Source organism: Conger conger, chromosome 12 (genome assembly GCF_963514075.1).
Source record: "Conger conger chromosome 12, fConCon1.1, whole genome shotgun sequence".
Taxonomy (NCBI): domain Eukaryota; kingdom Metazoa; phylum Chordata; class Actinopteri; order Anguilliformes; family Congridae; genus Conger; species Conger conger.
In genome coordinates, this window is record NC_083771.1 from 3531714 (window position 1) to 3553041 (window position 21328).

At 47.9% G+C, this 21328-nt stretch overlaps 1 protein-coding gene across 1 annotated transcript in view; it reads right to left on the bottom strand.

The window, feature by feature from the left end:
• fech (ferrochelatase) overlaps window positions 1-19781 on the bottom strand; it is a 31600-nt gene extending 11819 nt beyond the window's left edge. The window contains exons 1-6 of the mRNA XM_061262600.1: window positions 19556-19781; window positions 18552-18669; window positions 12872-12991; window positions 11065-11213; window positions 5544-5678; window positions 3072-3178 (exon numbers count right to left, since the gene is read on the bottom strand). Of these exons, the coding sequence (XP_061118584.1) occupies window positions 3072-3178; window positions 5544-5678; window positions 11065-11213; window positions 12872-12991; window positions 18552-18669; window positions 19556-19592 (666 nt within the window). The 5' untranslated portion in view covers window positions 19593-19781. The remainder of the gene's footprint in view (window positions 1-3071; window positions 3179-5543; window positions 5679-11064; window positions 11214-12871; window positions 12992-18551; window positions 18670-19555) is intronic.
• Window positions 19782-21328: the final 1547 nt, after the last annotated feature.

Genomic DNA, 21328 nt, shown 5'->3' on the forward strand with positions numbered 1-21328 from the left:
GGTGAAGCCCCAGTCGAACAAGGTCGACAGCATTGCCACCTGGCCCCAACCGGCTACAAAGAAACAGGTGAGAATGTTCCTGGGTCTGGTGGGTTACTATCGGCAGTTCATTCCGGAGTTTGCAGCACGAGCAGCCCCCCTACACGACCTCACCAAGAAGGAGCAGCCCAACCGGGTCCAGTGGAACCCCCTCGCCGCTGCAGCCTTCCAGGACCTACGGGCCGCTCTAGGTGAGAAACCAGTCCTCATAACTCCCAACTTCCAGAAACCCTTCGTGCTGCAGACCGACGCATCGGAAGTGGGCCTGGGAGCGGTCCTGTCACAGATCCAGGACGGGGTGGAGCATCCAGTGACATACATCAGCAGAAAACTCCTCGGCCATGAAAGGAATTATGCCACGGTCGAGAAGGAATGCCTTGCCATCAGATGGGCGGTAGGTAAATTACGTTATTACCTACTCGACCGTGAGTTTCTGTTGGTGACCGATCATGCTCCCCTCAAATGGATGTACCTGAACCGAGACAGCAATGCCCGAGTAACCCGCTGGTTTTTAGAGTTGCAGCCTTACCGGTTCAAGGTGGAGCATCGCGCTGGGAAGCTGCACCAGAATGCTGATGCGCTATCCAGGAGGGAGGATGGCCTAGGGGCAGACGCTCCCGCCCGGGGCTTGGAGCTGAGGGGGGGGGTATGTGGCACCCCTGCTCCTGAATGTTGTGCCACGTGGGTGGAGAACCCTGGAGGGGCCCGTGCCGGTCAACCACGCAGACGTCACGCATTGGGAGAGGTGTGCGAAGGGGTATATCTGCCTAGAGATGTGATGGGGAGATCAGCACCTTGGAGAGAGATCCCTCTACCTGCGGTCCAGGACCCCGGCCAGCGCACGTGAGGTAGCAGAGTGGAAAATCACTGACTGCAGCCTCTTTTCCTAATGAGCAGGGAATGGGATTTAAGGCGCGGTCGAGGCTGCAGCCAGGCTCAGTTGGTGCCATTCCTGAGCGTGTGAGAGTGTGGAAGGCAGGGAGAGGAAGGACCTGCAACGCCCAGCCATACTGAACCTGAGGAAGACCCCACCTTCACGGACGGCAACACCAAAGACCTGGAAACGGACGCCGGTCACGTGAGCCAGATCAATTACCTCCCTATTCACCCCCTGTCTTTGTGTTTCCCGCCAGCCCTGACGCGGCCGAAGAGGAGAGGAGGGAGGAAGCCCTGGAAAATACCCCGGTCTGGGAAGAATCTTCGTTTATTTTTTGCCTAAACGGCCCCTTTGATTTCTCCAGTTTTCCCCTACCCTTGCCCTGAGGGGGGGCGCTATCACCGATACCCCGAAAAAAAAAACACAGAAAAAATAAAAAGAAGTATTTTTTCTGACATCTGCTATCTCCTGTGTTGGTTCCTAGCTGTGCCCACTCTCTGCACCCCAGGATTCACCCCGAGGCACCACAATATATATAGGATAAGTATACAGAGTAGGATATTAGTTTCATTTTATTTTTACAGTACATTTACCAGCAGAGTATTCATGAATAAAAATGGCCACCTGCAGACAGCTTGTATAAATATGCAGAAAATGCTAAGTTATTAGGATCTCAGGTGTTGCTATGGTACCATCTCACCTACCACAAAAGGCTTGACTGGAAATAAACACTACTCTTTCAGACATTTGTTTATGCAAGTTTATGCAAGTCAGATAACAGGCCATTCAGCCCAACAATGCTTGCCATTTTCCTAGCAGTGTACTAAATACTAAACTAAATGAGTCATAGGTAAACTAAATGGTATCTAGAACCCCCAGTGTTTCTGCCTCCACTACATGTCCAGGCAAGCTGTCCACTCACGGTTGGAAAAAACTTTTAAACAAATCTAGATAGACCAGTTTATTTGGAAGAGATCACAGGTTGTGACACTATTTTTTAAATATACAAGAGCTTATTTTGTAGGTATTTTTCATGGTGACATCAATATACTCCTTAGCCACACTAATCACAACTGGGGCAGTTTCAGGCTCGTATTCACCTCAGGAGAATGGGGAGAAGACTGCAGATCATCACACGCTGTTTTTGGCCAAAAATAACCCTCAAGAAGCAGCTGAAGACACACAGCCGTGATGAAGGACCGTCAAGCTCTCCATGGCAACCGTGCTGGGCCTCAAAATGGCCACTTATCGAGATAATGATAAACGGCACAAGAATCAGACCAATGAGTGAACGGGCACTGAGAGGTCTAAGGATGGGCATCAGCACTAAGTGGGGCAGCCTGTAGCCTAGTGGCTAAGGTACATGACTGGGGCAGCCTGTAGCCTACTGGCTAATGTACATGACTGGGGCAGCCTGTAGCCTAGTGGCTAAGGTACATGACTGGGGCAGCCTGTAGCCTAGTGGCTAAGGTACATGACTGGGGCAGCCTGTAGCCTAGTGGCTAAGGCACATGACTGGGGCAGCCTGTAGCCTAGTGGCTAAGGTACATGACTGGGGCAGCCTGTAGCCTAGTGGCTAAGGCACATGACTGGGGCAGCCTGTAGCCTAGTGGCTAAGGTACATGACTGGGACAGCCTGTAGCCTAGTGGCTAAGGTACATGACTGGGGCAGCCTGTAGCCTAGTGGCTAAGGTACATCACTGGGGCCGCCTGTAGCCTAGTGGCTAAGGCACATGACTGGGGCAGCCTGTAGCCTAGTGGCTAAGGTACATGACTGGGGCAGCCTGTAGCCTAGTGGCTAAGGTACATGACTGGGGCAGCCTGTAGCTTAGTGACTAAGGTACATGACTGGGGCAGCCTGTAGCCTAGTGGCTAAGGCACATGACTGGGGCAGCCTGTAGCCTAGTGGCTAAGGTACATGACTGGGGCAGCCTGTAGCTTAGTGACTAAGGTGCATGACTGGGACCCGGAAGGTTGTTGGTTCCTCAGCTGTTGGGCCCTAAAGTAAGGCTCTTGACCCCACATTGCTCCAGGGGGGATTGTCCCCAGCTTAGTCTAAATAACTGTAATGTAATGTAAAGTAATGTAAGTTGGTCTATCACAGGTGTGAAAAGCCAGGTTTCTCTGTGACCCCGCCCCTCTGTCCGTCACTCACCTCGATGAGCAGAGGATGTGTGGGCCATCTGTCAATCACACTCCAGCGCATTTTGGGCCGGTCCCCTCGGGTGCTGTAGTGCCGGTAGATGGCATTCAGACTGCTCCCTGTTACAGGAACGCACGCATCATCATCATCATCATCATCGTCATCATCAACGTCATCATGAACGCCATCGTCATCATCGTCATCGTCGTCATCATCATCGTCGTCATCATCATCATCGTCATCGTCATCGTCATCATCGTCGTCATCATCATCATCGTCATCATCATCATCATCATCATCATCACCATCGTCATTCTCAAGAAAATAAAATAAAATGAAAAACAATCCAGCTTACAGAGAACACATTATGTGTTTATTAGAAGAGATTAATTTCTGTACAAGGATTAAATTCAGACGATAACACACAGTAGTGATTGTAAGTGATTTCCTTTTTCTTTTCTTTTTTTATTTATTCCATGCAAGTATTATGGTCAGGTATGTGTGAGCTGTGTTGATGAAGCCGGAAGTTTTTTTAATGAATTTGAAGTGCATTATTGACCATCAGTGCATTATACTGTATAAGAATCTGTTCTTCAGTAGCAGCCATTATTCGTAGCAGCGTTTACTTGAATCTATTTTAATTTTAATAGCAATTTTGATTTAGGTTTTTGTGGGGTGATTAGTAACATGGCTCTGAATGAACTGCTCATTTTCCAACCGCCTACTACACTGCTGACAGTTCATTATTCATTTAAGGCCATCCTCTCCCGAGCCCGTGGCTAAACGCTACCCTCCCCACCAACAGGGGCACATTGCAATTTCTTGACGGGAAGCTTGCTGACATCTGCAATTCTTTCAAGATGGAGTCCTCAAACACATTAGTCGATCGTGTCCCCAGACAACCTTCCCCCTCTCATTACTCAAAACCCCAAACCTCTCACTCACTCACTCACTCACTCACTCACTCACTCACTCACTCACTCACTCACTCACTCACTCACTCACTCACTCACTCACTCACTCACTCACTCACTCACTCACTCACTCACTCACTCACTCACTCACTCACTCACTCACTCTCACTCTCACTCTCACTCTCACTCTCTCTCTCTCACTCTCACTCTCACTCTCACTCTCTCTCTCACACACACAGGTCTCTGAACTCCTCCTACCCCACCACCCTGCTCCCTACATCCCACTGCACAAAGACAAATAAGCAGCCATTTCATTTCTCTTGTAACCGAAAAGCTCAATGCAGATCTCATTTTAAACGTGTAAAAATTATTTTAGTCAGTCCTGATCAAAAATGCTGAGAGCATTGTCTTTCGAAGAGAAAAGCCACATAGCACTGCTTTTCGCTGGGGTTATAATCACATTTTTAATTCTGCAGTTGGTCCGAGAAATCCAGATGGCACTAGTTCTGTTTTGGGGATAGGGAAGGGATAGTCTGGCTTTGATTCAGGCTTTTTGATGGTGATGATGTCACTTCCTTGAGAAGAGAATACTTCCTCTGCTCCTGATACAGACGGTAGATAAGAGGCCAGAGGAGAAGCAGCAGAGTGAACTCGTACTGTGAGGAGAGACGGCAGGCACTATCAGCCTCCGACAGCACTGAGGGAGGGTCCTGGGTGTGGTACACACACGCCAACGTTTTTTTTACTTTTTTTTAAAGCCATTGTTGGAGTTGCAAGGTGAATGAGACTGCAGAAGCTTCACAAACAGACAACAAACTATCCAGCCGTGTGCATCATTATTTCACAAGTAAAGGACTGCTTTGTATGAGCATATGTGTCTGTTTTCTGGGCCCTTTGTGGACACTGTGAACAGCACTACGACATGTAAAAGTAAAAGCGTTACTGTTGCCTGTACCAATACCCCCTTGATGAAGAAGGCCCCTGACCATATGGTGGAATATCCTGTTTCACCCAAGCCAAGAATTTACATGACAAACCGTCACCACCTGCAGGACATCAGCATAGTACCCATAGCAACAGCTTAGCAGCCAAAACAGGCTCATCTAAAGCAATGTTACACGTTTCATCTTTCACATTTAAAAACAGGCCTTGATCACACTTTACAGTAAGGTTACATGACTTGCCATTAACTAATGTAGCTGTCATTCATGAATTCAGCTAATTTTCATTAGTTCAGGTATTTGTTAACTAACATACTAGCTACATGAATATCAGCACACCATAGGATAACCTTCTAATTAGTTAATCATTAAGAAATAAATCAACCGTTTTCTTTTTCATTCCAATATGAATTGGCATTAACCAATGGAGCTGTTAACATGAATTGATGATGTGCAAATACATTAGCAAAGCTGTAATGATTAACGTCTCGGTAATTAGTTAACAACTACATTTTTAACTAATTACTAGTTAATTCACGTAGCATTAATGTATAAAGTGTTAGCGAGACATTAATAACATGTGGGCTGCTCCTATGGTGGGTAGAGCAGCTGTACTGGGGCGGTCGTACCTGTGGTAGAGCAGCTGTACTGGGGGTACTGGGTGAAGGCCACTGCCCGCTCCACCCCGTCCTGCTCCATCATCTCAATGGCCGCCTCTGTCAGTGGGTTCACATACCGGAACCCAATGTAGAACTTGTGTGGAGCTTTAGGGAAAAATAAAAAATAAATAAATAAATATCAAATGGTTTGCCCTAACTGTCAAACGCATCATCTGACAGCCAGCAGAACAGAATTGAGGTCATGCAGGGTAATTCCCTGGCCTGGAACCCAGAAAACAGGTGCGCCCAAAATGTTCTGTTGACAACAGAAGAAGAGGTGAGTCTTTATGGAACTGACAGGACTAATTTGCAAAGTCCCAGAAGTGCAGACTGATTTCATTTCTAGTGCAGGTGGACACTTCCGATGTTGTTCTGGGGCAGCGGCAGGGTGGTATGACCCAGGAAGTAAAACATCTTTCCTGTTCCAGAGTAGGAGGTCGTTTCCAACGGGGATAAGGCATTCAGGCATTTAGAAAGAAGATTTAGCCATTACAGGGATCAGGGGCAGTTATGTAATCTAATCTAAGGGTTGGGTTTGCCACTGGGTTCGGAGATGGACAACTGACCTAAAGACACATTGTGCCGTCTGATCCTGCCTAACAGTAAACAAGATTAACCCATTTTGAACCTTACCTATGAATTAGCACTGAAGCCAATTACATGACATTACCGCAAGGTCATTTTAACAAGCTAATATTCCAGTATGCCAGCAATAATCAACATAAATTTACTTTTATATGAAGCGTCTGTGCTAGCTTTCCACACATACTGGACAAATTAAGACATTTCAGTTTGTTTGTTTTTATGGAAAGAGGGACAGTTGAACAGTAACACAAGTACAAAGGTCAGTTTTAACAAACAAAATTCAAGAAAAACGCGACCGAGCCAAAGCATAAAAGCCATGAACAGGGCCTGAAATTAACACCGACCACCAGCAAAATGCTGCTAAATCTTGTGGCTGATGAGTGTGTCTGCAGGTCTGTAGAGTGTGTCCTATTCCATTGTAAAAACCAAGTGGTCCAGTTAAACGGTGAAATTAGCTGGTAAATTTTGGGATGCACCAGCCACTGTGGCCTCGCCGCAAAGACTCGTGTAATGCAGAGAGAGAGAGAGAGAGAGAGCTTATCAGCGACGGCCGGAAATGTCAGAGCACACAGGAGGGGAGGGGACGCTGCCTTATCTAATCGCCAAGGACCACGCTACGCTCTACGCCTTTCAGAGGTGTGTATCAGCCCACAGCAGTGTGCCCTGGGCTCCCACACGCTGAGGAACAGTGCCCCTGTCCTGCGCTCCTACACACTGAGGCAGAGTGCCCCTGTCCTGCGCTCCTACACACTGAGGCAGAGTGCCCCTGTCCTACGCTCCTACACACTGAGGCAGAGTGCCCCTGTCCTACGCTCCTACACACTGAGGGACAGTGCCCCTGTCCTACGCTCCTACACACTGAGGAACAGTGCCCCTGTCCTACGCTCCTACACACTGAGGGAGAGTGCCCCTGTCCTACGCTCCTACACACTGAGGCAGAGTGCCCCTGTCCTACGCTCCTACACACTGAGGCAGAGTGCCCCTGTCCTACGCTCCTACACACTGAGGCAGAGTGCCCCTGTCCTACGCTCCTACACACTGAGGGACAGTGCCCCTGTCCTGCGCTCCTACACACTGAGGAACAGTGCCCCTGTCCTACGCTCCTACACACTGAGGCAGAGTGCCCCTGTCCTGCGCTCCTACACACTGAGGCAGAGTGCCCCTGTCCTACGCTCCTACACACTGAGGCAGAGTGCCCCTGTCCTGCGCTCCTACACACTGAGGAACAGTGCCCCTGTCCTACGCTCCTACACACTGAGGGACAGTGCCCCTGTCCTGCGCTCCTACACACTGAGGGACAGTGCCCCTGTCCTACGCTCCTACACACTGAGGGAGAGTGCCCCTGTCCTGCGCTCCTACACACTGAGGAACAGTGCCCCTGTCCTACGCTCCTACACACTGAGGCAGAGTGCCCCTGTCCTACACTCCTACGCACTGAGGGAGAGTGCCCCTGTCCTACGCTCCTACACACTGAGGAACAGTGCCCCTGTCCTACGCTCCTACACACTGAGGCAGAGTGCCCCTGTCCTACACTCCTACGCACTGAGGGAGAGTGCCCCTGTCCTACGCTCCTACACACTGAGGAACAGTGCCCCTGTCCTACGCTCCTACACACTGAGGCAGAGTGCCCCTGTCCTACACTCCTACACGCTGAGGGACAGTGCCCCAGTCCTACGTTCCTACACACTGAGGCAGAGTGCCCCTGTCCTACACTCCTACGCACTGAGGGAGAGTGCCCCTGTCCTACGCTCCTACACACTGAGGAACAGTGCCCCTGCCCTATGCTCCTACACACTGAGGCAGAGTGCCCCTGTCCTACGCTCCTACACACTGAGGGAGAGTGCCCCTGTCCTACGCTCCTACACACTGAGGGACAGTGCCCCTGTCCTGCGCTCCTACACACTGAGGGACAGTGCCCCTGTCCTACGCTCCTACACACTGAGGGAGAGTGCCCCTGTCCTACGCTCCTACACACTGAGGGACAGTGCCCCTGTCCTGCGCTCCTACACACTGAGGCAGAGTGCCCCTGTCCTACGCTCCTACACACTGAGGGACAGTGCCCCAGTCCTACGCTCCTACACACTGAGGGAGAGTGCCCCTGTCCTACACTCCTACGCACTGAGGGACAGTGCCCCTGTCCTGCGCTCCTACACACTGAGGGACAGTGCCCCTGTCCTACGCTCCTACACACTGAGGGACAGTGCCCTTGTCCTACGCTCCTACACACTGAGGGAGAGTGCCCCAGTCCTACGCTCCTACACACTGAGGGAGAGTGCCCCTGTCCTACGCTCCTACACACTGAGGGAGAGTGCCCCTGTCCTACGCTCCTACACACTGAGGGACAGTGCCCCTGTCCTACGCTCCTACACACTGAGGGAGAGTGCCCCAGTCCTACGCTCCTACACACTGAGGGAGAGTGCCCCAGTCCTACGCTCCTACACACTGAGGGACAGTGCCCTTGTCCTACGCTCCTACACACTGAGGCAGAGTGCCCATGTCCTACGCTCCTACACACTGAGGGACAGTGCCCCAGTCCTACGCTCCTACACACTGAGGGAGAGTGCCCCTGTCCTACGCTCCTACACACTGAGGGAGAGTGCCCCTGTCCTACGCTCCTACACACTGAGGGACAGTGCCCCTGTCCTACGCTCCTACACACTGAGGGAGAGTGCCCCAGTCCTATGCTCCTACACACTGAGGGAGAGTGCCCCAGTCCTACGCTCCTACACACTGAGGGAGAGTGCCCTTGTCCTACGCTCCTACACACTGAGGCAGAGTGCCCCTGTCCTACGCTCCTACACACTGAGGGAGAGTGCCCCTGTCCTACGCTCCTACACACTGAGGGACAGTGCCCCTGTCCTACACTCCTACACACTGAGGGAGAGTGCCCCAGTCCTACGCTCCTACACACTGAGGGAGAGTGCCCCTGTCCTACGCTCCTACACACTGAGGCAGAGTGCCCCTGTCCTACGCTCCTACACACTGAGGCAGAGTGCCCATGTCCTACGCTCCTACACACTGAGGCAGAGTGCCCATGTCCTACGCTCCTACACACTGAGGCAGAGTGCCCCTGTCCTACGTTCCTACACACTGAGGGACAGTGCCCCTGTCCTACGCTCCTACACACTGAGGGACAGTGCCCCTGTCCTACGCTCCTACACACTGAGGGACAGTGCCCCAGTCCTACGCTCCTACACACTGAGGGACAGTGCCCCTGTCCTACGCTCCTACACACTGAGGGAGAGTGCCCCAGTCCTACGCTCCTACACACTGAGGGAGAGTGCCCTTGTCCTACGCTCCTACACACTGAGGGAGAGTGCCCCAGTCCTACGCTCCTACACACTGAGGCAGAGTGCCCCTGTCCTACGCTCCTACACACTGAGGGACAGTGCCCCTGTCCTACGCTCCTACACACTGAGGCAGAGTGCCCCTGTCCTACGCTCCTACACACTGAGGCAGAGTGCCCCTGTCCTGCGCTCCTACACACTGAGGCAGAGTGCCCCTGTCCTACGCTCCTACACACTGAGGGAGAGTGCCCCAGTCCTACGCTCCTACACACTGAGGCAGAGTGCCCCTGTCCTACGCTCCTACACACTGAGGGAGAGTGCCCCAGTCCTACGCTCCTACACACTGAGGGAGAGTGCCCCTGTCCTACGCTCCTACACACTGAGGCAGAGTGCCCCTGTCCTACACTCCTACACGCTGAGGCAGAGTGCCCATGTCCTACACTCCTACACACTGAGGCAGAGTGCCCCTGTCCTACGCTCCTACACACTGAGGCAGAGTGCCCCTGTGCTACGCTGCTACACACTGAGGGACAGTGCCCCTGTCCTACGCTCCTACACCAGGTACCAAGTCAGAAACGCTGCCAGGACAGTCACACATCATCACAGGCAGCTTTACAGGAAGCCAGGAAACACAAACGCAAGAATGAGGAAGACGGAGAAGCTTGTTGCGCAATAGTCATTCCTGCTCAAGTCTGACTAGTTTTGCTTGAATGCTCGAAAGGTAAACAATGATTGGTAATAGCGGAAAGCTCACTTGCTACTCCACTCAGTTTTTAGCTGAAGAACAAACCTGGCGAGAGAGGCTTACAATAGTGGGCTCACTCAGCAGTGAGTTTTTTCATGGGGGGAGAACCTTGCATAATTTAAGAAAAATTATGTGTAAAAAGGACTGTAATTCCTACATAGATCTCTGGATATGGATGGAAATACCCTTGAATTAAAGCTTTAACATCACATTCATTGTTCATTGCTGTACCACACAGCCAAACCAACAGAACTTGACAGTGACATTGTCCGAACACGAACACACACACACACACACACACACACACACACTAAACGTGCAGAACAGTGGAAGCCTCTGAAATGTCCACAGGTTGGTCAGTGTGTGTGATAGTGTTAATGGACATACAGTACACAGAGTGGGGTAAAGTCCTGTAGCTTGGGGTCAGACTAGCCAATCAGAAGCCTGCGTCACGGCCACATCATGTGATCCATTCAGGAGGGTCGCCTCCCCAGAAGGCTTCACAGTTTGCGGTTGCTAGTTATACACAGTCATGGGCGGTAGTTTGCCACAGCAGAACCCAAGGGGCCAGATGTCACCGTTCTGTCATTGTTCAAACTAAAAGCCCAATACCGGTCAAGTCATAACAGAATTCAAATAACAATTTGTCCAAAGTGCCGCGTAACCCACATACTGCGCTGTTCCTGTGGGGCCTGGTGCAGCTGAGGGGGAATATGGCGCCCCGCTCCACATACCGGACGCAGAGACGTCTGCCGCGTCTATTTCATGTTTTACTGCCTTTTCTTCACACCTTCTGATAGTATCGTGGGATACTATCAATGACCATAAATAATATTCACCCAAAAGATTTTGTTTTACTTTCACCAGATCTCACCTGTGTCGGGGCACATCTCATCCAGGAGCTTCACCATGCCCTCCCCCTGCATGGTGGTCCACTTTTTAATGGGAGAGCCCCCCCCAATCCGGCTGTACTGCTCCTGGATCTTAGGGGTGCGGCGCTTGGCAATGAAAGGCCCCAGCTTACTGTTGATGAAAAAAAACATCATTACGTTACATTACATTACAGCTGATGCTTTTATCCAAAGCCACTTAAAGTTGATTAGACTAAGCAGGGGCCAATCCCCCCTGTAGCAATGTGGGGTTAAGGGCCTTACTCAAGGGCCCAACAGCTGTGTCTACACTGGGGCTTGAACCGCCAACTTAGCCGCTCGGCTACCAAGTTGCATTAGTGTTCTGTAGTGAGTTTGTAGCATTTTTCTCCAGGATTTGCTAAGTATTACTTGTTTGTGCTGTTTCTAACTAAGTTTAGTAGCCCCTGTACTGTGATTCTGCTGTTTATTTGTTTGTTTGTTAGTTAGTACAAGTGGTGTTTATGTAGACTGCAGTGAAACTGGGCTGTGTGTTTATTTCTCTCACGTGAGCTAGGCTATTGAGGTAGGCTATTGTCTCCAATTGGCTGGCAGGCCACAGCTTTTGTTGCAGGAGGAGCCGATAGTTTACACCCTGTTCAGGGCATAATTACTGGCACAGCTGAGCTCACTTCATGTCTCTTGGTTCTGTTATCTCTTCCCATGGCTTTTCTTACCATTCTTATGCCGATGACACTAAACTCTTTCTTTCCTTCTGTACCCAGGTCACCACACAGATCGCTGCCTGCTTGGCTGATATCTCTGCGTGGATGACTTCCCACTACCTGAAGCTTAACCTTGCCAACTTGCTTGCTTCTCTACATCCCTGCAAGGTCCTCTCCGACAATCGACTCCTCACTGATTGTTGAGGACTTTGTAGTATCCTCCTCCCATATGGCCAAGAGTCTTATCAGGTGACTCCTGATAACCACCTCACCCTGGCTCCACATGTATCCTCCACTGCCAGAACCTGCAGGTTCTTCCTCTACAATATACGCCGTATCCGTCATCTCCTAATGAGAAAGCCACACAGCTTGTGCCATCAAGCCCCTCCAGCTGGTCCAGAATGCTGCAGCCCGCCTGATCACCAGTCAGCCCCAGGTCAGCTCATGTCACCCCACTTCTCATTGGCCTCCACTGGCTTCCTATTGGCGCACGCATCCGTTTCAAGGCCCTCGTGTTGGCATTTCAGGCTGCTAAGGGGACTACCCCACTTTACATACAATCCTTAATCACTCCCTACTCCCCAGCTAGACCACTCCGGTCTGCCAGCTCTGGTCACCTTATGGTTCCCTCACTACGGGCACCTGGCGGTCGAGCTGCACGTTCAGGCCTGTTTACCGCTCTGGTGCCTCAGTGGTGGAATGACTTGCCTACCACTGTCAGGACAGCAGAATCCCTCCCCCTATTTTGACGCAGGCTAAAAACACACCTTTCCAAACTATACCTTAGTCCTCGGTCCTGATTCCCCCCACCCCCTTTCCGATATCCCTCTTGTCTAACACAAAAAAAATATTGCCCTTACAATGCCCTTCATGTGTATTTTACTAGTTATGGATTTCATGCTTTAACCTGTGGAAGAACCTATGCACTTGTAAGTCGCTTTGGATTAAAAGCGTCTGCCAAATGACTAAAATGTAAATGTAAGTTGCGTTGGCAAATATTAAATGCGCGATTCAATGTATGATTTACTGGGCTTTTGCAAGCAAAATACAAAACAATTAGTCTGAACAGACTGAGCAAATGAACACCAACTTTAAATCAATTTCTTACTCTTGCACTGGAAGCGTCATCAAATCCCGGTCCATGAAGAGGCGGAACAGGAAGTCATGGACATCATCCAGCGTCTCTGGTCCACCCATGTTCAGCATCAGAATTCCGGTCTTGGGTTTCCTGTAGGAAGAGGGAGCTGTTGTCATACAGCACACATACAATACAGACCTTATCCAGATAGATAGATAGATAGATAGTAGATAGATAGATAGATTTATAGATAGATAGATTTATAGATAGATAGATAGATAGATAGATGGATAGATACTTTATTCATCCCGAGGGAAATCCAGTTTAGGTATCCAGTAGCTTATACATACACACATATACACGCAAAAGTACAAAGTAAACAGTAAACAGTAAACAGTGCAGGAATTTACTCAGTGCAAGTTGTGCTTGTTGTTAAGTATGACTACGGGCATACAATGAGTGTGAACATAAAATAATTGCTGAACAAAGAATAATAATATAATTTAAGCATAATAAAATTATAAATGTACAGCATGTAGAAAAGTCAACAGGGGTAAAAGTGAGGATTACAGTCCAGATTGTGTAGAGGGCTAATATAGCCTGTTAGGACAGTCAGACAGATAATGGATAGAGGATGGTAGACAAAGGTGATGTGGTGGAAGGAGCAGAAAGAGACTCATGCTGAAAGGTCCAATTCTCTCCTCCCGTTTTGTGTGATGTTGTATAACTGAATGGCCCATGGAACAAAGGACCTTCTTAACCGGTCTGTTGAGCATGTCAGAGACAGGAGTCTGCTGCTGAAGATGCTCTTCTGTCTGTTAAGTGTGTTATATAGTGGGTGGCGGTCATTGTCCAGGATTGCCAGCATCCTGTTCAGTGTCCTTTTCTGTGCTGTTGATATTAAGCACTCCAGCTCCATTCCAACTACAGAGTCAGCTTTCCTTACCAGCCTTTCCAGTCGCCCAGCATCCCTCTTCTTAATGCTGCCTCCCCAGCACACAACGGCATAAGAAAGGACACTGGCGATGACAGACTGGTAAAACATCCAGAGGAGCTTACTGCAGACATTGAAAGACAGCAGCCTCCTGAGGAAGTAGAGCCGACTCTTCCCTTTCCTGTAGAGTGCATCAGTGTTGGCTGACCAGTCCAGTTTATTGTCCAGCTGTACCCCTAGGTATTTGTATGTGCTGACCACCTCCACATTGACCCCTTCAATGGAGACTGGCAGCATAGGTGGCTTAGTCCTCCTGAAATCCACCACCATCTCCTTGGTTTTGGAAATGTTGAGCTGCATATGGTTGAGATTGCACCACTGCACAAAGTCATCCAGCAGGTTCCTGTACTCGTCCTCCTGCCCATCCCTGATACACCCCACTATTGCGTGTCATCTGAAAACTTCTGCATGTGGCATGACTCTGAGTTGTACCTGAAGTCAGACGTATACAGGGTGAACAGGACCGGTGAAAGCACAGTCCCCTGTGGCGCCCCGGTGCTGCTGACCACCTGCTCTGAGAAACAGTCCTTCAGCCTGACGAACTGTGGTCTCTCCGACAGGTAGTCTGTAATCCAGGATACCAGGTGAGTGTCTACCCCCATCTGCACAAGCTTGTCTCTCAGTCTGGCAGGCTGGATGGTGTTGAAAGCGCTGGAGAAGTCAAAGAACATGATTCTCACAGCACCTTTCCCCTTGTCCAGATGAGAGTGGGTCCTGTGCAGCAGGTAGATGATGGCATCTTCCACGCCCACCTTCTCCTGGTATGCAAACTGGAGAGGGTCGAGTGCATGGCGGACCTGGGGTCTGAGGATGTTGAGTAACAGTCGCTCCATGGTCTTCATCATGTGTGATGTTAGAGCGACTGGTCTGTAGTCGTTAAGCTGGCTGGGGTGTGGTTTCTTTGGGACTGGGATGAGACATGATGTCTTCCACATTGCTTCCTTTGAGCAGTCTCGGACATACTCGGCCTGGGCCGGCTGCTTTCCGGGAGCGGAGTCTCCTTAGCTCTCCACTGACCTGATACGGCGTGATGATGGAAGGTAGGGTGGTCCTGTCGCTGTGTGTCAGGTGAGGGGTTGCATCTGTGAGCGGTGGGGAAGGTGAAGTCACACTGTCTGTGGCGGCAGCATGGGGGAGGGGTACATCAGTACCCCGCTGAGGAGATGATAATAGTGGGGGTGTGGGAGCATTTTTGCCTGTAGTGCACAGAGCCATGATGTCTGTGGCCACTTCAGCCTGGGGGAGGGGTACTTCAGCAGTTGATTGGGGAGGTGAGAGTGAGGGGGAGGGGGCATGTGGTGAACAGGAGAGAGTAGCAGAGCAGTCAAAATGGTTGTAAAAATGGTTGAGTTCGTTGGCTCTATCCAAATCCCCATCCACTGTACTGTTGCGCCTCCTGCAGCCGGTGATGGTTTTCCATGCCATCCCAGACTTCCTTCATGCTGTTCTCCTGCAACTTCTGTTCCACCTTCTTTCTGTATTCCTCCTTTGCCTCTTTCAGCCTGACCTTAAGTTCCCCCTGTACGCTCTTCAGCTCTGTCTGGTCCCCCTCTTTGAAAGCCCTCTTATTGAGGAGGCCCTTGACATCGCTGGTAATCCAAGGCTTGTTGTTTTGAAAGCAACGTACAGTTCTAGTGGGAACTACAATGTCCATACAGAAATTCAGGTAGTCAGTGGTGCAGTTTGTGACCCCCTCCAAATCTTCACCATATGAATCCTGTAACACACTCCAGTCCGTCGACTCAAAGCAGTCCCTCAGAGTCTCCTCAGCTTCAGAAGACCATTTCCTGAAGGAACGCAGGAAGTGGAGTGGCAGTGTATTCATCCTTGACATTAGCATACAAGAGGTCAATTGTCCTGTTCTTTCATGTTGGGCATTTTACAAACTGATGAAAGGCAGAGAGTGTTGAGTCCAGTGTTACATGATTGAAGTCTCCAGTGATTGCAATAAAGGCATCAGGGTGCCGAGACTGAAGCCTCGCGATAGTTGAGTGGATGACGTCACACGCAGTATCAGCCACGGCTCGCGGTGGAATGTAAATACAGACTATGATGGGATGTGAAAACGGCATGAAGTACGGACGTAGACTCACCGCTAATAGTTCAATGTCTGGGCAGCAGACAGTCTCCTTCACCGTTACATGTCCTGGGTTACACTATTTGATGTTGATGAAAAGTGCAAGCCCCCCGCCTTTACGTTTGCCACCTTGTTTTGGGTCCCTGTCCACTCTCACGTGTGTAAAGCCGGCTAGCTCCACGTTAGTGTCCGGAATGTTGCTAGTTAGCCAGGTCTCCATGAAGAACATCAAGCTACATTCCTTGTACAACTTAACATTCTTCACCAGGGCAGCCAGCTCATCAGTCTTGCCAGTGAGTTTACGTTCCCCAACACAAACGAAGGAATGGACGGCTTGAACCTCCATCGCCTCTCCATGTGCCTAGCCTTGATCTTGGCTCCAGCTCTGCTTCCTCGGTAATGTAGCCGCTTTACTTCCTCCGGTATACGATGGACTGTACCGGCGTGTCCTGTTGTCCTCAGTGAAAGCAGTTGTTCCCTCGAGTAAATAAAGTTTTTACTGCCGCGATGATGTTGAAAGCAGGACTGGAGGAGGCTTGCCCTGACTGGCTGATGCCGAATTAGGTGGCCTATAGCGTAGTGGTTAGGGTACATGAATGGAACCCACAAGGTCGGTGGTTTGATCTCCAGTGTAGCCATAATAAGATCCGCACAGCCGCTGGGCCCTTGAGCAAGGCCCTTAACCCTGCATTGCTCCAGGAGGAGGATTGTCTCCTGCTTAGTCTAATCAACTGTACGTTGCTCTGGATAAGAGCGTCAGCCATTAATGTCATGTAATGTAATGTTACAGTGTGGAAGGAAGAGGGGGGGGTCATACTCCTTTATGATAAGACCCAGCTAGAGGGGGCAACGGTGTCTCTTTGGAGACAATGTCTGCGGGAGGTCATTCACGGTAAGCCTGGACTACAGGGTCAGAATTACTTTGATGTCTGTGCAGGGGAGACAGACTGCGTTCGAGGAAGTAATATAACTTTGTAGATCTTAAATAAGTTTGCCCTAAACTAGTGGTCCTTACTCCTGGTCCTGAGACAGTGCGCAGGCTTGCATTGTTTCTCAGCACTGAGGCTAATTGATCAATTAAAGCAGGTAAGGGGTCTGAATCGGTTGTTGATATTAACGCAAGAACAAAAACCAGCACACCCTGCGGCTTCCAGAACCAGGAGTGAGGACCACTGCCCTAAACAATTACAGTTTCTCACCCTAATGCCATAATCTAAACACGAGATAGATGACATTACAAAGAAACAGAAAATGCCTTTGTGAATAAAGTAAAATATGCAAAGAACTTACAGCAATTAATATACAAAAAGGAAACAATATACAGAAACAAGTTTCAAACCAAAAAAGAGAAAAGAACATGAACAGATAAATTGGTACATTAAATGTACATGCTGGCAATTGGTACATGCTGGCAGAGCATGCAATACCTCTATTGCAGGAGACTGTGATGGCCTATGGCAGATCTAATGCAATTTAAATTATGCTACTGTTCATCTTCGTTCCACAATAACCAAAGCAATGCTGGAAGTCAGAAACACTTCTATAATATTAACTTGCAACATCAGTAAAACCCTGACAATACACAATAATACAGGAAAATAACAGTAAGTGGGACAATGCATTTACCAGACTTCCTTCCGGCAGCGAGAGTGACCAATTCTTTAAGCTCTCAATTGGGCTTGCTTTTAAGTGACTGTATCACTTTGGAGCTTAACAATTCTCTCATGTGGGGAACATTAGACCATTATCGGTTCTCCAATTACAAGGCAGATTGTAAGACACTTTCTCCAGCAAAGCGATTCAGCGTGTCACTTAAGGTCAATGGGGTCATTTAAGGACAATGTTTAACGGACAGTGTGCAAACAGTGGTGCTTACAGGAATAGCTTTCTCATTTAAATTGTAATATGTCGCACATTATACATACAAAGATGAGACCACTCTCCTAGTTCCACATTGGCAATTGAAAAGCACAATATAGGGCGGCCTGTAGCATAGTGGTTAAGGCACATGACTGGGACCCGCAAGGTCAGTGATTCGATCCCTGGGGTAGGCACAGCCATTTGGCCCTTGACAAGGCCCTTAACCCTGCATTGTTACAGGGGAGGACGGTCTCCTGCTTAGTCTAATCAACTGTAAGTCGCTTTGGATAAAAGCGTCAGCCAAATGACATGTAATGTAACAAAAATTCATGATGAAATTCATGCTTATAATTGGATATTATGCAAAAAAGACTTTCATGTGTACAGCTTCTGGAACATTACTGTACAAGCAGCCTGAAGCACATGCTACTGGAAATATATTTTGTTGCTTTAAATCACAAACTCTTGAATGTTCTATACCTGCCACTGTAAAGCCAGCACACACAAAAACTGTTTAGGCCAATAAAAGATACACACTAAAACTGAAATGGTATCAAAAAAACTTGAAACAGAAAGTGAGCCATCTCTTTAAAGTGCCTCCTGGATAAGCATCTAAAACCTGGCTTCTCCGCCTATAAGCATTACAGGCCACACATTAACATTTATCATTGGGACACTCCATAATTACCAAGAATCCTTTCAGTAAATATGAAGTAAATTAATGACAATACCTATGCAAGTGACACACAGAAAATGACAGAGCCTCCGTGTGACCCTACCTGCGATCCTGAGCATGGGGGTCAGGTTCCGGTTTGGCGATAGCTGCCGCGGCCGCCGTGGACTGCCATCTGAGCGAAGCATTGGCACAAAGAATGGTGGCAGAGTTGGTCCTGGCAACTACGAAAAAGGAAGGAGAGGCCCATTGCTTCCTTAACCGGGTTTGTAGTTATGGGATCTGTTCTGTGGTAGAAGTCAACTCATCTTTGACCTCAGGGTGGCTATTTTCCCACTTGGCTATTTTCCCACTTGGACGTTAGACCTTTTGTGCACTAGCAATGCACGGACACGGAGAGGCGCAGCGGCCCCCATAGTTATGCAAGCCGCGCACTACACGTTGTGTAACTTTGCCAAATGCACTGCTAACTTTAAGATAAAACCCACATATACGGTTTCCTTACAGCAATCAAACTCTTATTTTTAACAAGCAAACGTTCGAATATCTTCTCTTAAGTAAATACCACGTACGTTAGCTCGCTAGCTAACAGTTAACTGATGTTGGCTAGCCATCGTGAGAACTGGCTAGCGTTACACTAAATAGTACGAACCGACATACTAACATGACATTATTAGAAATGTCGGAAAGCAGAATTAACAGAATCTACATAGATAGCGTTTATTCATCTCCTGGTAGGGGTTTACATTAGGTAGTTAGCCTGCTAGCTGAAATAATAACATTGGCATGATAGCTAGGTAAATACATTTCAATTACTGTAACTGAAACAGAAATAGACCTACTACCCAAGTTCACTAGCTGACTAGTTGGTTGACTATTCGATAAAGACTTGCTGGTCGGATACTGTGAACAGGGAAATGAGACTAACCTGTCAATATTTAGGTTGTAAAATACTCACAGCTAGACTAAGGGATAAAATACTATCGCAAGGAACGTACAAATACTGTAGTAATATCACAGCTATTTAGATATAATATAATAAATAAATAAACATCTGTCAGTTAAAAAAACTTTCAATCTTGCTTGCAAAACATGACCATGAAAACTTACACTGGAATATCCGTCTTGCGCTCCCCAAGCCTGCCATGATGTATTGTGCTTAGGCAAAACGCTCCTCCTCGACTGAAAACTGTCTGAAATGAGTTCCACGTTGCTCGCTGGTATTTGCCCGTGACTATCGTTTTCTAAGATCTTTCTTTAGCCAGGAGAATTCTCCTTCCCTCAATTTCTGAGATATGAACCGAGCGCTCACACAGCCAAATGTGTTGCCGGTGGATAGGATCCCTCCCCACTGTACGGGACTCCTCCTACTCCAAAGGTGACATTGTGAGTCAGTAAAGTTACCAGATTGGATATAACCCCCCGTCCCCCCCTTGTATTGCTGCATTGTAATTCACGAGGAAACGATACAATTATGTATACATTTTACAGACAGGATTCCATTTCAATTAACCTTCTTAATATTACAGTTTCCAATCGTCTTATTAACTCACGATTTCAATTTAGCAACAGTACAATTCAATGCTACAATGCTGCTATTTTCTGCTATACCCGTCTCTTGTCTAGTTTTAACTGAATAACTAAAATATTTTGGTTTCTCAATGTAAATTACATTTTAAAAAAGCAATGTGATGAGAACTTACGAAGGTAATTGGGGCACAGAGCTAGACATGCTCGATCGTACTAATACGGGGATTTATTATCACACTTGGCAATCATATACCGAGTTCAGAGAACCTGACGTAACAAAAGAAAAGTAATTTACCTTAAATGACTTTTATTCTCCATGCAAGAACCATATAAAGTATATTGATTAAAGAATAATTTCATTAATTAGAAATCATTGAGCAATATATTGTTTTCCCAGTGGAAATGCTGTTTTCATTTAGCATATAATGTGTAAAATGCATTTTGGAAATTAACATCAAACTGCATGCCACCAAATATGCCATCTAATTGAGAATGGCATATCATTTACAGAGATAGAAATGAAGAGCAAACTTTCTGCTACTATCTGAAAAGTCTGCAGATAAGTTATGTTCTTATAAAAAAAAGCAATAATGGCAAAAACACAAATAATATTGGCAATATTGAAATTAGAAATAAATAATTATTTTGGGCATTATCATCCCCATTATACATTTCAGTATGTTTCACAGATTATTTGCAATAGTTTTATTTTCAAAGATGCCATTCTGAACCTTTATAACATTATTGTCAAAGTTTATTATTTCAAAATATGTGTATTTACTGGACTAAACTAGAAAACCTGTAAATTGCATCATGAATAGAGTGCTCCCTGTATATTGAATACGGTGACTCCCGGACTCACTCAATGTTTCAGCAGTGCTGCCGTTAGGATCATTTCAGGGGTCAAAAAACCTTGCCGACACACCTGGCACTACTTCAGCTGTGAAGCATCTCCATGTTAATCAATAATTTCTAATGAATTTCAAATTTTCTAACACATTAAGTGCCCAAATTATAAGGTAAGAACACAAATATTAGCTGGTTTATTTCTGGACAGAAGGCATACCACCTATCTTTCCGATGTAATGGCCTTGTAAACCAATACTACACTCTGGTACAGGCCTTGTGACTTGCTGAACATAAGACATATTGAACATTGAACTGCTTCAGGTGACTGGCAATACAAGGTCTCGAGAATACCCAAACACTTACATGTCATTTGGCTGACGCATTTATCCAAAGTGACTTACAGTTGATTTTAGACTAAGCAGGAGACAATCCTGCCCTGGAGCAATGCAGGGTTAAGATGGCTGTGTGGATCTTATTGTGGATACAACAGTGATCAAACCACCG